Raw genomic sequence first — 14,922 nt, forward strand, 5'->3', positions numbered from 1 at the left:
TCTTCATACATTTAGAAGAAATTCATCAAGGTCCCTAATTTAGAATAATTTGGGGGGAATTCAACCACACAGCATGGATTTACGATGTGCCCATAGGCTTACCCGCATGGACTGGAAGCAGGCAGGACACATGGACAACTGGACAGAGAGTCAAGCATCTTAGGTATAACAGCTTTTCTGTTGGGGACTAGGGGGAAGGAATAGGATTTTCAGATGACATTGCTCCTGAGTGTGGGGAGTGTAGACCCCCTGACAGCATCCAAACCCTTTTGCAAGAGGGGCTCAATGGTACCAAACACTGGGGTACAGAAACCCACATTTTCTTGGCAGTCCCCCAGATCTGATGTCCTAGTTACTGCAGAATCTCCCCTCTATACATGCCTGCTCATCTATGATTAATCACATCTCCTAATGAATGCTGGGAAGAAGCTGGACTTGGGGCAGAGACATGGGTCCGGTCCCATTGGCCACGAGTGCAGGTACACATTTGAGCAAGTCACCGGCCCAGTGCACAGGGTGGATAGCCTCGTAGGCCCAGGGAGGCGAAGGCTGGATGTGTGTGTACATTCTCACAGCAGCGCCAAGACAAGCTAATGCTCCTTCTGGGCTTTGTGTGTGCTTCTCCCTAGCACTGAGGGCTGGGAGAATTCCATGTCAAAGACAAACCTTTTCTACATGAATTTTCTCCCACTCCGGTCTGAACAATGCTCAGTTTTCCTTCTGTAAGGAGCAAGGATTACAGCACTGAAATGATCTTTATTTAGTTGGTCGGAAGCTGAACTTTCAAATTGAAGTAGAAAAAAAATAAATTACAAGAAAAACTAAAAGTTGGTTCAAGGGGGAATGTTTTTATCTCTTTATTCTATTGCCTCTTCTTTCCAAACACCTAAGAGGTAGAAGGGAAACTGACTAGTAAATGCCTATCAATAATACGAAATGAAAAATAAATAAGTCTTTTCTCAGACTACCATACATGTCTGATTTTTGGGTAAGTAGTGTCGGGCTAATGGCTGACATTATGAAGCAGCACCAATGGAGATCTCATCATGGAGAACTCCATCATCAGCCAACGGTTCTACTGTGAGAAGTGGAGGATACTTATTTGTTCAGTGTATAGTTGCTTTAATAGATGGATTTCAAACTACCATGATTATTTAAATTATTTTTCAATGAAATACAGTATGCCTACAGAGAAGCAGCCATTGTGAGTACTGGCTGAGATTTCATAGTGTGAACACACCTGCAGAAGTGTGCTCAGATCACGACACAGAATCCTACCAGTCATACTATTTTAGAACTCCCCACCCCACTAAATTGTAAGTTTCCTTAGGGCAAGAACTGAGTATCATTCTGTTTTAAAATATAATATATTAATAGAAAATTTGAGGTATAGGAAGGCCAATGTATCAGGAGAAGACTGCCCCTGAGAGCTAGTTATTTACAATTCTTAAGAGGGGCATATCATGCTTTGGGGACCACATGGCGAAGCACTGGGAGGGGGAAACCATGGGCAAGAGCCTTCTGTGGCTTCCTCGGGAAGGAATGGCAAGAGAGGGAAAGTACGCTTTAGATCAACTAAATGTGAATAATTTGGGTGGACACTGGGGCATAAAGGTATCCCTCATTGTCAGATACCTGGCCTTCATGATTGGGGCAGGTCAATGGTGACCCCAGAGTTTGGGGTGTGGATTTGTTTGAAAAGTCTACCAGCAGATGAGTTGTTTACTAACTGTAGGAACTGGCTAGCCTTGGGAGGGGCAGTCCCTCCAGAGTCAGTGAAACCTGAGGTGGCAAAGCATCAGCATACAGATAATAAATGACATGATTAATATATATTCATTTTTCACACTCCAGAACCTAAAATAATGTGCTGTACATCATGGGCACTCTGAAAGGGGTAAGATGGAAGGAAAGAAAAGGGTTAGGGCAAAAGGAACAGTGCACAGTGTGCCAGCTAGCTGGGCAACAAGAGGACAGCCTTCAATAGCCCCACTTCCCACAAGCACTGACATGAGTTGCCTACAACAACTCATATGAAGAGACTCTATTCAACTGCTCCTGGATTTATATTCAGAAAGTTGGGATGTCTCAGCAGTCTTTGTGAAGACTTCACTAGGAAACACGCTCCCCATTCAACATATGCACTTAGACTAGCTGTATAATTTAATCCTTGAACCATTCACCTTGAATTTCTGCTAGAATCGCACAACGATCCATGAAGGGATGTGCTCCAGTTATCCATTGCTGCGTAATAAACAGCCCAAATAACAACTATTATGCTTGGTGCCTCTATGGGTCAGGAATTTGAATAGTGTACAGTGAAGGTGTCTGCTTTATGATTTCATGTGATATGTTATAGTTTTTGTCTCAATATTTCCTAATCTCCCTCGTGATTTTTTTGACTTATTGACGGTTTGAGATTGTGTTAATTTCCACATATTTGTGAATTTTCTAATTTTACTTCTGTTGATTTCTAATTTCATTCTATTGTGATTGGAAAATATACTTTGTATGATTTGTTTTTAAAAACTTATTAAAATTTGTTATAAACCAAAATTACAATACTGTTTTTTTAATACTTGTCTATGTGTTTACCTTTACAAAGAACCTTATATTTTCATATGATTCAAAGTACCCTCTCTCTTGTGTCCTTATATTTCAACTTGAAGGACTCCCTTTAGAATTTCTTGTAGAATAGATCCAGTGGCAATGAACTCTTTCTTTGTCTGGAAATATCTTAGTTTCTCCCTCATTTTTTGAAGAAGAGTTTTGCCAATTCTTGGTTGACAGTTTTTAAATGTCATAATTTAAAATATATAATCCCATTGACTTCTGTCCTGTAAAGTTTCTGCTGAGAAATCTGATAGTCTCGTAGGAGATCTCTTGCATGTGATGAGTCACTTTTCTCTTGCTTTTTAAAAAACCTTTCAAGTTTGATTATTATCTGTCCTAGTTGGGCTTATCATACTTGAAGTTTGTTAAGCTTCTTGGATTCACTCATTTATTTCATCAAATTTGATGTTGTCAGTCATTATTTCTTCAAATATTCTCTCTGTTCCTTTCTTCTCCTTCTGGCACTCCTATAATGTTTATATTGATCTGCTTGTTTACTAGATGTACCAATTAATAATGCAGATTTTTTTCAATAAATGGAATTACACATATGTTGATATATATGCGATTTGATATTTATGCTATTTTATTGTAGTGACAAGCTTCAAAACTTCATATGTCAAATTTTCTGAAGGTGTTAACATCATAGATATTTTCACGCTTAAAAATGTCAAATTTCATGCCAAAAAAAGAGCATTTGCAGGAAGTTTTAATTCATTATTTTATTTTGAAGAAAAGTGCTGCTGAGTTATCGTATACTTTGGGAAGTTTATGGTGAACATGCTCCATCTCAAGATACTTGTGAATGCTGGTTTAAACACTTTAAAAGTGATGATTTCAATGTGAAAGACAAAGAACGTTCAGGTCAATTTGAACCACGCTTTGATCGTAAAATGACCAGAATGGGCCAGAAGACACGGCAAAGTAATTTTGCTTCATGATAACACGTTAAAAGATCTTGCCTGGGAAGTATTAACTCACCTGCCATATTCACCAGACCTTGCTCCTTCAGATTACCACTTGTTCCAATAGATGGCACACGCACTTTCTGAGCAGCACTTCAAAACGTACAAAGTGGGAAATTGGGTTTCTGAATGGTTTGCCTCAAAACAAGAAAAGTTCTCTTGGGATGGTATCCACAAAGATGGGGGAAATGTGTAGCTAGCGATGGACATTACTTTGAATAAAACACTTTTGATGTTTCTCTTGAAATTAAATCTGCATTTTTAACCAGTACACCTAGTATGACCCACAAGTATCTTAGACTCGGTTCATTTTCCTTCATTTTTTTTTCTGTGTGGCTCTTCAGAGTTCACTGATATTTTTCTTCTGCCTATTAGAGTTTCCTATTGAACTCCTCTAGTAAAATTTCAGTTATTGTATTTTTCAGTCTGGAATTTTGTTAGATTTTTATAATTTCTGTTTATACTCTCATTTTGTTCACATGTCATTTTTCCTAATTTCCTTCAGTTCTTTTAGCTCTTTGAGCATATAAAAGTCAGTTATTTTAAAGTCTTTGTCTAGTAAGCCAATAATTCATTAAAGTATTAATATAGTTATGTGGCCCTTGTATCCTGTGAGCTTTTTAAACTTACTTATCAGTTCAAGGACATTTTGGGGGTAGATTCCTATGGGTTTTCTATGTAGGCAATCATCTTCAACTCAACATTAAGAGGAAAATGCAATGAAAGCATAGGGCAAAAATAGAATGCTTTAGAAAAGATATAAAAATAGCCAATGAGCACATGAAAAAGATGCTCAACATTATTAGTTATCAGGAGAAAATGTAAATTAAAGCCATAATGAGGTACTAGTGTATATCTACTAGGATGACTAAAATTAAAAAGTTTGAGAGTACCAAGTATTGGTGAGGATGTGGAACATATAGAACTCTCATAAACTGCTTGTGACAATGTAAAGAGGTTGCCTTTAGAAAACTGTTTGGCAGTACCAAAGTTAAACAAATATTTATCATATGACCTGGACATTCCACTCCTAGGAATTTCTGCATGAGAAATGAAAGTGTATGTCCAAATAAGGACATTTATTTGAATGTTCATATGAATGTTCTTGTATTAAAGGTTGAAGCTTTATGCACAAGAGTACACAGCTGCAAAAATCCCAAATGTTCATCTGATGAATGGATAGACTGTGGTCTATCTATATAATGTAATTTAAATAGTAATAAAATGAAAAAACTACTGACAAATACAATAACATTGTTAAATCTCAAGTGTTATTCTAAGTTAAAATGATTCCATTTATATGAAATTCTGGAAACAATAAAGCTATAATGATAGAAAGCAGATCAGTAGTTGCCCAGGGGCCAGGGCATGAGGGGAGGGAACTGATAAGGAGCACAAGGAAACTTACTGGCTGATAGAAATGTCATATATTACAATAGAGGTGGTGATTGCACAACTGTACTCCCTTCTCAAAACTCATTAAATTGCACACTTAAAATTGGCGTTTATTGTTTATAAATTACACCTTCATTAGTCTGTTAATAATACAACATTGATTGGTAGGCACAGATCTCTTTGGGCTACACGTGCACACTGCCCCAAAATACAGAGACATGTAGGAATGAGAGGAAATTATTTCATTTACTCACTTATTAATTCCATAATTTAATTAAAAAATAATTCTTAAACATGCATTAGAGGATAGGCACAGTGTTAGGTGCTGGAGATACAGGAGGGAAAATCTTCTCCAGTGATACGTTGGAAAAAAATGCACACAATCATCTCCAAAGGAGCAAAGGAGAGGGACATACAATCCACACCAGGAGTGGTTAGGGAGGCAGGTGGCTGCTGAACCAAATCTTGAATCACGTTTCTTCTCAACCATGTTCACAGGACGATCCTCAGGGATAGTGAGGAGGCTCTGTAGCACAGAGGAAGCAGTGGGTGCTTTGGAGTCAGAAAGATGTGGGCTCCAGTACTGGTTTGGCTACTTACTAGATGTGTAATTGAGAAAATGTCAATCAAGCAGAATCTCATTTTTTTCACACCCAGAATTAGGGTAATCATAATTACCTACAGGTTGTTCTGAGAATGAGAAAATAATTGCAAAGCATCCAGCTTAATAAAGGATGACATTAATAACTGATAATGAGATATACATATCGGTCATCCTCCCTGGTTACCATAAGCCTCTTTTTTTAAATTGAATAAATCTGATGTGTAACATTGTGTAAGTTGAAGGTGTACAATGTGTTACTTCGACACATTTACATATTGTAATATGATTGCCGATGTAGTGATATTTATCACATTACAGTACAACATAATTATCTATATTCATTATACCATGCCTTAGATCTCTATGTACAAGCCTCTTTCAACCATCCTGGTCAAACACTAGTAATGAGAAAAGAAAGGACTGGGACCCCTGAACTCAAAGCTCACATAGTATCACATCCAGTGGTCTTGGGGTAGAGTGGTCTTTGTAGCCTGAGTACCTCTTAGGAGCCAGCCAGGAGAAGGCTCTAGAGCAGCGACTGGGTGGGACAAAGAAGTCATGTAGCCCTTTTGCTTCTGCCCAGGTGCTTCTGCACCAAATCTCTGACTTTTATCTTTCTGGTTTAAATTTCTAAGGTTCCTTCCAGTCCTAAACTCCAAGATTCATGAAGCAAAACTCAAAACACTAAAGTTTAGTTCCAGGAAAGGAATTTCAAGGTCATCACTCTTGACTGCCCTCTAAAGTGCATCGAGTACTCGGGCACTAACTCTTCCAAACTCTGAATTGTCACACTCATGCCTCCAGGATCAAAAAGGGGTTGGAGCTCAGGGGGACCACCCTTCCATCTGTCATATTATGAACTGGTGACCTTGGTGTAGGCACTGTGCAACTCTGAGCCTATTTTTTCATCTATAAATGAGGAATGTAATAACACAGCTCTTACAGGGTTGAGGTGAGCAGGGTGTCGTGTCTCAGGGTTGATGTTTGGAAGGCTCCTCTGATTTGGAAGACCCAACCAACTGGCTTATGTGGCCAGAGTACACTGTTCTCTCTTCCAGCACAATTGCCATCATTTGCTCATCTCAGCTTGCAGTGCCTTGCCCCATCTCAGCAGGATTTTGTAATCCCTGTAGGCTAATTTGCAACAACCTGCTTGACTAGGGCTGCCTAGGAGTCCCAGGCAAGGGCAGGATCCTGAGACCTGTCACCTGGGAAGTCTGAGTCAATGTGGCCACACCCCACCCTGCCCTGGCCCTGCTCACAGGTTACCTCCTTCAGTGGGAGTGCTAAGCTCTCCTGGGACTCTGATGTCTTCAGGATGACCTAACCACACCGCCCTGTGCTTCATCCTGGAGCTTGTCAGTCAGGAGGAAGAGCGGTTGCAGCAAGTAGAGTTGTTCAGGAGCCCTGGTGATAGCTCTGAGGGGCACTGGGAGGACAGCTGCTGCACCCCTCTGACTGGGCTCCGATATTTGTAGGGAACTTACTTTTCATTTTCTCTTGTGCTTGGAGGAAGAGAGGAAAATGTACTGAGGGCTTCATCAGGTATTTTGCTAGATCCTACAGCCACCACTCGAGGGAGACTTGAAAATGGGGCCCTGAGAGGGGGTCATTAGAGATCCTGGTGGGCTAGGTGAGTCACCAACAGTGCAGGCTAGGGGAGAAGTAGGGAAGAATTAATAATCAAGCCTTCAGATTGGGTGAGCAGGTCTCACACATATTGGTTATAGTGTTCAGAACTTGAAGGAACCCCGAGTGGGGGCCGTGGTCACAGCAGTGCACCCTGACTAGACATCCTCATCTGGATACAGTGCAGGTCTTCAGAGCCCGGTTCTTGCCTCGCTGTGGTCTGTTCATTTGCTTCTTCATTTAAGAGTCCTTCTCTGCCCGCTGTGTGTGAGGCATTGTCCTGGGTGCTGTAGACATAGAGATGAACTTCACCCTCAGTGGCCCTAGGCTTGAATGGGGGAAATGAGACATCCATAAACTCCAATATCAGGCAGACCTGGATGAGTCAGAAAGCTATGAAGACTCGGGAATGGGAGAGATTGCTACTGGGGGCCGGATGAGGAAAGGCTGGAGAAACTGTTGATGACATCAGAGGCAGGCTTTGAAGGCCAGTAGGTGGAGAAGGCCAGCAGGAGGGAAAGGACAGTGATGCACAAGAGGCACAGTCATGCACTAGAGTGAGAGTGCAAGTGGGGGACGTGGGGCCCCTCAAGGCAGTGGGTGCAATGCTCCAGGAAGAATTATTATGGAATTAACTGGATAAATGGAAAAGAGGGATAGAGCCAGGAGCTGTGGGGCATGCCTCACCAGGCAGAGGGATCAAGAACTTAACCTAGGACACCAATGGCAGTCACTTAATTAGGTTGAATTGTTGTAGATGGCCCTAGACCAGCGGTCGGCAAACTGCAGCTCGCAAGCCACATGCAGCTCCTTGGCCCCTTGACTGTGGCTCTTCCACAAAATACCAACTTCTGCGCATGGGCCACGAAGTTTCAATTGCACTGTACATGCGCGCCTGCACGTGCTATTTTGTAGAAGAGCCACACTCAAGGGACCAAAGAGCTGCATGTGGCTCATGAGACGCAGTTTGCTGACCACTGCCCTAGATGATAAAGCCACAGTGAAAGCATAGGGGTATCCATAGCAACAACAGGTACAGAAGGTGGCGTGGAAAGGATGAACAAGAGTTCCTTTCAGATCCTTTGAATCTGAGGGACTCTCAGGATGATTAATTGAAGATGCGGAAGGAAAGCTTGAGACTGACCAGTGGGGGACAGATCCAGACATGGGAATTGTTCAGAAAGAAGCAGAAACATTGGTCACGAGTGTGTATATATATACTAGAGGCCCTTTGCAGGAAGATTCCTGCAAGAATAGGGCTTTCTGTGGCCGGAGCGAAGCTCCCTTCTCCGCTGCCTCACTCCCTCCCATGTCCGCTGCCTCGGTTCCCTCCCTTCTCCACCGCTTTGCTCCCTCATGCTGTGCTTGGCTTCCTTCTATGCCAGTGGTTCTCAACCTTCTGGCCCTTTAAATACAGTTCCTCATGTTGTGACCCAACCATAAAATTATTTTCGTTGCTACTTCATAACTGTAATGTTGCTACTATTATGAATCCTAATGTAAATATCTGATATGCAGAATGGTCTTAGGCGACCCCTGTGAAAGGGTCGTTCGACCACCAAAGGGGTTGCAACCCACAGGTTGAGAACCGCTGTTCTATGCTGTCTTCCATCTTCACTCCACGCCTGGATATGCAAATTAATTGCCATCTTTGTTGGGTTAATTTGCAGACTCATCCTGATTGGCTGGTGGGCGTAGCAGAGTGACACCAATTTGCATGTTTCTTTTATTAGTGTAGATATATATGTATATGCATATATATATATATATATATATATATATATATATATAGAGAGAGAGAGAGAGAGAGAGAGAGAGAGAGAGAGAGAACACAAAACTTCTGAGCAAAACATTCAAGGACTGTCTATCTCCTGACAGCCAAGGAGTATTCAGGAAATGACACTCAGGAGTTTTAGGGGGTGTAGGGTAAGTGAAAGGAGATAGAACAGTCTGGAGTAAAGCCACTCACCTGGGGGAAGCTGTGTAGCAGGTGAGGAGGAGGGTGAAAGCGAGGACACTCCCAACAGTGAAGGCTCTGTGGCACTCCCCTGGATTTCTCACAGCTTCATTCCCCAAGTTTTGAAGGCTAGAGTTTGCCTTCAGGCTTCCATTTCTTTAACAAATGTTTAATATTTGTTGTTCCATCCCGGGTCAAAGGGTGTCCCCAGTCCCTAGGCAAAGTAAGGTTACCTCAAAGCTAGGTCTCCTAGTCCTTCTATACCCAGTTCTTTCAACAAATATGCCAGTAACAGAAGGGACAGAGGAGAGGGGAGGGGCTGGCGAGAGGAGCTGTGGTCTTTCTTACACTCTCCACTTAGGCAAAATACATTTTTAATTCACTCTATGTGGAAGAATGTTCATATAATTTTGCTTATTTATCACAGTTAGAAATGTTAATAAGGGAGATCTGCATGGGAAGTCACTCCTCAGGTTCAAGTCAAATAATGAGTTAGCAAAGAATGGTTTACAGCTTACTACCCAATTTGATTAACACGATTAGCATGAATGTTAAAGGTGATGAAACCCCCCAGTGTGGAGGGCGCCAGGTCCCAAGTACATCCCATTGACAGTGTTCTAGGATAAGGAAAACCGACCTAAAGGACACAAGTTGATAGATCTTGAATGTGGGTAGGCCCTGTAATGGATTACTCAGTCCTGAATTGGCCTAGGCTTAGTTCTAAGTTGGGGCTCAGCAAATCGTTTTAGAACAAATAATGGCTTCTCACATCCACGTTACCTTTCTCAAAGGAAAACCAATACAGGAAATACAAAGAGAAAATTTAAGATGTAACTAATCACAAAATCCTTCCATTGGTTAAATAATTCATTGCAGTTTTCCTTAAGTTTGCTGCTAACGCTTATACAAAAATTCAACTCAGGTGAGAAAGAAGAGCTCGGTGAGCATGTCTGCATTAGCCCACACACTGCCACCATCACAACACTGGCACCAGACGCAGTCCTGGGCCCACCCACCTTTTTACCTGCTCTCTCTGCCTTTGCCCTCCTCTTTCCGGTCCCATAAGGGCTTTGTGCATACCATTTTAGTGGACTCAGTATTTCCTAACTAGATCGTATACTTTTATGCATGGAGTCTAGTCATCCGTTTTATTAGGATGTGATACTAATTTGTTCACTAACAACCGAGAGCTATGAAATCGCACATCAGCAGGGATCTGACCTCCCCAGCCCCAGTGCCAGCACAACAGGCTCCAAACTGCAATGATTGCAGAACCCACGAGATAAACAGGGTGACAGTGGGGAAGTTCTTACTCAAATCTAAATACAGCCGCTGCTTGCTGGTCCAGGCTGAGATCACTCAGGTAGATTGTGCCGAAACATTTCTCTGATGCTGTTTCTAAAAGAGCAGGTCCCAGCTTGCTCCTGCCGGAGTCAGCCAACAGGTGAGGGAGGAGAGGCAAGATCCGCACTGTGGTATAAAACCAGGGCTCATTTAGGTTTTGTATTTCAGAAGTACCAGTATTTTCTGCAAATTAGAAGAAAATGTCTTTTTTTCATAGACTGGCAAAGAGGTTTTAAGAAGTTGAGTTACTTACCCAATTTCCCACCAACCTCTTGACCAAGTTGGGAAGGAACATCCGTTGAGAATTTCAAATGTACAGGCTATCTGCAAGTATTTTCCACAGCGCATGTAAGTAATGCTAACTCCAGTTCATTGTAAAACTCTACCGTTTGCCAGCGGCTTCCACTGGTTCTCTGGGAGCATCATAAATCTAATTATAAAAACTGAAAGAGGCCCTTTTATAAAAACAGTGTTTATCTGTAAAAGGGGGTAACTAACAATAGTGCTTACTTACTGGGTTGAGGACGACATGAGCTGATTTATTTAAAGTGCTTGGAATAGGGCCAGGCACACAGGACCTCATGCAGCAATAATTAATATCTATTAAAATTAACAGAAGGGAAAGGAGCGTGCTGTAACATTTAAGAACCTCTTCATTGGCTAAATCTTTTCCAGGGTACCTGCTTTCCCTATTAAAACTGAAGGATGCCAAGGAAAGCACTGAAGAATAAAAATACATTTTTACCAAGTGAAATAATTAAAGGTAAAAATAGGGTTCATATGTTAACAATTTAAGAAATATCATGTCTATGAAATGTAACTTTCAAGTGTATATATTTCAATCTTCCACTTAGATCCGGAAAACCAAGTGGCCTATAAAAGAGACACTTGGGAAAAATGAACACTGCAGATTTCTAGTGAAAATTAAGCTTCCACATCCTTCAAAGTAAAGGGTCACACTGGTCTGCTCTTTGCTGAGCAAGTACTTCTTTCTCAGGCTACCCTGAAATTCCTAAAATCATCCAGGAATTCTTTTGGCAGCCCACTAAAATAATAAAAATGACAGCCTACAGTATCTATTTATTTAGTTGCATCTAATAATCTTGAGATGTTTTACCCTTGCCTTGGAATTCTCAACTCCAAGAACTTTCCTTCAGCACCTCCCTACCCTGGTCTTCCTGGCCAGCCCCTTCATCTCACCTGACGACCGCATCTCACCTGCTTCCTAAACCCCCACCTGCTTTCTCCTCCTGCACACAATTCAGTATATTTGTGTGACTCTCATTTTTATTGGTCAAAAAAAAGTTAAAGTTAATAAAATAAAAGGCAAAAAAGAATATGTTAAATATGTATAAATATATTAAATATATATTAAATATGTGGGTGGAGAGGAAAAAAATATTTTGTAAAGAGTATTCCCTTTAGGTTTCATACATTCCCACTCCCTTCTGGAACTCAGTTCATTTACAAGATAGGACAAGCAGAGATAATTTGGGCATGTGCCCTCTGAGAAGAAAAGTGACTTTAAAAATCTTTGGTGCTTTAATAAATTGAACCATAGCCGGGGACTCTGCACTCTGGGGGGGCCATGATAAAACTCAGAAACTAGACCTCAGGCTCTGAATTTTCTTTGTGGGTAGTGTGTGTGACTTTTTAAACAATTCAGAATTCTTAAGAGACCAAAACCAAACATTCTCACTATACTTTCTCAATTTGAAGACTCTCAGGGCCATGCTTCATATCTAATGTATGAAGGCCCACCCCCTCTCCTCCAGAGTCAAAATCAGGGCAAAAGGTCATCAGCTTGCATGTGTTATCCAGCAGCAATCTATCAACCAAGTGGAAAAGAGCACCGAGCCTGCACGCCCTGCCACTCCCCCACAGCCACTCCGACAGGTCTGTCAGAAGCAGGCCAAGCACCAAGACTGCAAGAGCAGGACAGGCAGCTGGCAACTAGAAAGGGGTTAGAAGAAAACTGGAATTGAAAATAAAGGGGGAATGAGGATGAGGGAACAAACGAATAAAAGGATGGAGAAGAAAAGAAGGAAGAGATGAAGAGAACAAAGAAAGGAAGAGAGGAGAAACAGGCAGAGAAAACAATAGGGCTGGACCTCTAATTTATAAGCGTGCGTTTTCTTCCTAATTCTGTGTCCCAAGGAGGGCGTGAAGTTATCTGGGTAAACACACACAGGGAGACGCCAGGGTGTGGCAGAAGGCAGTATAAACACAACTCGGCGACACCACTGGGTCTGAGCAGGACTGAACTGAGAAGTATCTTTTACATTTATGTGCTATTAATACTTTTAAGAACATTCACAAGGTAGTTTCAATCTACAGAGTGAGTGGTTTACAGATAAAATTAATTTCCTGACCTTAGACTCCCAATCTTTTAAGCTTCTGAGGAGCTCCTGATCGTTGTAAATAAGGTGGAGCCCACAATAGGGGACCTGTCCCCGGAGCATCATCACACGGCCTGCCTACTCTCTCTCAGGGAAGGTTCCATGGTTCCTAGTCAGCTCACTTAGACTGCAGTCTTGGGAAGGAGACCTCAGAACACTAGGCTGCCACTGCTTAGTGAAGAGAGGGCATTAAAACAGTTTCCCCATCAAAACTGCACCAAATCAAACCAAACAAAAACAAGTCTGATTTGGGAGAGTAATAATATAATACCTACTTGGCAAAAATGTATGGTTGGCTATAGAACAAAAAGAATGATCTGAATCTAATCTATTGCCTCTTAATCCTTTAATTAGACTAAGTCCTTCAGAAGGAAGCACAATTCATTGTTACTGAAGGAAATCAAGAGCAAATATAGACTGACATACCTACACACATGTGTGCACATACACAACTTAACGTGTTCATACGAATATGAATGAACACTCACAGTGAAGGGCTCAAAGTCTACAAAGAAATTTATTTGTTCATGAGAGTCATGATTTGGAACATTAAAAAGTCCTTGGAAAATGGTTTGGAAAAAATGTGGTGAGAGGGCGAGACCCAGCAATCCGCGGGCATGTTAAAAGATGTGCACACACTCTCTTGGGTGAACTCTGCTCTGACTCCAGGCCAAGGCAGTCTGGCAGTGCCCTGACACCTGAGTGGTTGGAAGGCCCTGGCTCAAGAGAATTCACTTGGAATCTTTCTTCTTTTTCTTCTTCTTTTTCACTGGTGTTTCATCCACAGTAGCATCCATTGCTGCCTCAACCTGCTTTTGTAGCTTTTTCTTTTCTCTCTTTTTTTTGGGCTTTGGTGGTAAGTCCTGGTCATCAAATGGCCACATACAGTCTTCTCCATCCTCAGCAGAAGCATCAGAATTCTCATCCCACTGAGGGTCTCCGAGCTGCTGCTCAGCTTGGTCTCTCTTTTTCTTGGTCTTGGGTTGGGTGTAATTCTCCACATTTTTATTTTTTGCCTCTTTCTTTCTTTTCTTTCCCCTTTTCCTTTCCATTTGGGTCTCTGGAAGGTCAGGCCCTGCAGCAACAACCTGTGGCTTGTTCTTTAGCTCTGCCATCCGCTTGGCAAAGTACTCCTGGATGGTGAAGGTGCTGGTTGTCGTAGTGGAGTTTTCATTCCCATCTGGAGTGGCGGGACTGGAATCATCCTAAGGTGTGGGAAAAGATGAAAACTGGTTAAACACCAGCTGTGTACTTGTCAGGGCATCCAGGAGGACTCCAGCTGGAGCCATTAACCCTCAGCAGTTAGAGACCAGGCCGAGTACCAGGTATTCCTCGATCCCCCTTGCATCCCACCCGGGTAGAGATGAGCTGCAAAGCATAGAACAAAGTGGCAGACACTTTGGTTGAATACTATAGGGGGTGACAGGGTGAACAGATTGAAGATACCTTCAGAAAGTTAGCTGGAAAGTCACCTAAATGAAATTCGGAATAAACAGCACCTTAGCAACAATGTTATACATGGCGACCCCAGTCTGCCATGAAAAAGAGGGACAGCTCTGTTATGGATTACTCAGGTCTTTGCACTGATGTGAAAACTTAGATGCCACATTCATATGTTAACCCTTCCTATTATCACAGGAGCCAAGTGCCAACCTGGAACCTGGCGTGTTGGGAACACCTTCTTTCTCCTCCAAAGACAAAGTGGGGGCCCCTGGCACCTGCTCCAGGAGAACAGGCACCAGGGCTGGAAATGCATGCATTCTGCCTTCCTCCCAGAAAGAACAGCTTAGCATGGCAGCCCTTCTCCCCTCGGCTGAGGACGAGGAGAAGGAAGATGCCTCCATCACTACTCTGACATGAACCAGATACTCAGGTCTGTGTTAGTCTTGTTTCTAAATATGAGGAAGTACTCACAACAGCTGAGATTATGTAAGGTTTACATTTTAACTTCAAATAAATACGTTCCACTGTAAGGCTGGAGAAGAGAGAAAAAATTCATGCCTTAGTAGGTTGGGA

General features: G+C 42.0%; 1 protein-coding gene across 2 annotated transcripts in view; it reads right to left on the reverse strand.

The window, feature by feature from the left end:
* Positions 1-13,397: 13,397 nt before the first annotated feature.
* The window catches only part of PINX1 (PIN2 (TERF1) interacting telomerase inhibitor 1), a 76,211-nt gene continuing 74,686 nt past the window's right edge, over positions 13,398-14,922 (reverse strand). For both annotated transcript variants that reach the window (XM_081092894.1, XM_081092893.1), the window contains one exon: positions 13,398-14,111. In XM_081092894.1, the coding sequence (XP_080949020.1) occupies positions 13,638-14,111 (474 nt within the window). In that variant the 3' untranslated portion in view covers positions 13,398-13,637. The remainder of the gene's footprint in view (positions 14,112-14,922) is intronic.

This window comes from Myotis nattereri, assembly GCF_964212035.1.
Source record: "Myotis nattereri genome assembly, chromosome: 5".
Classification (NCBI taxonomy): Eukaryota; Metazoa; Chordata; class Mammalia; order Chiroptera; family Vespertilionidae; genus Myotis; species Myotis nattereri.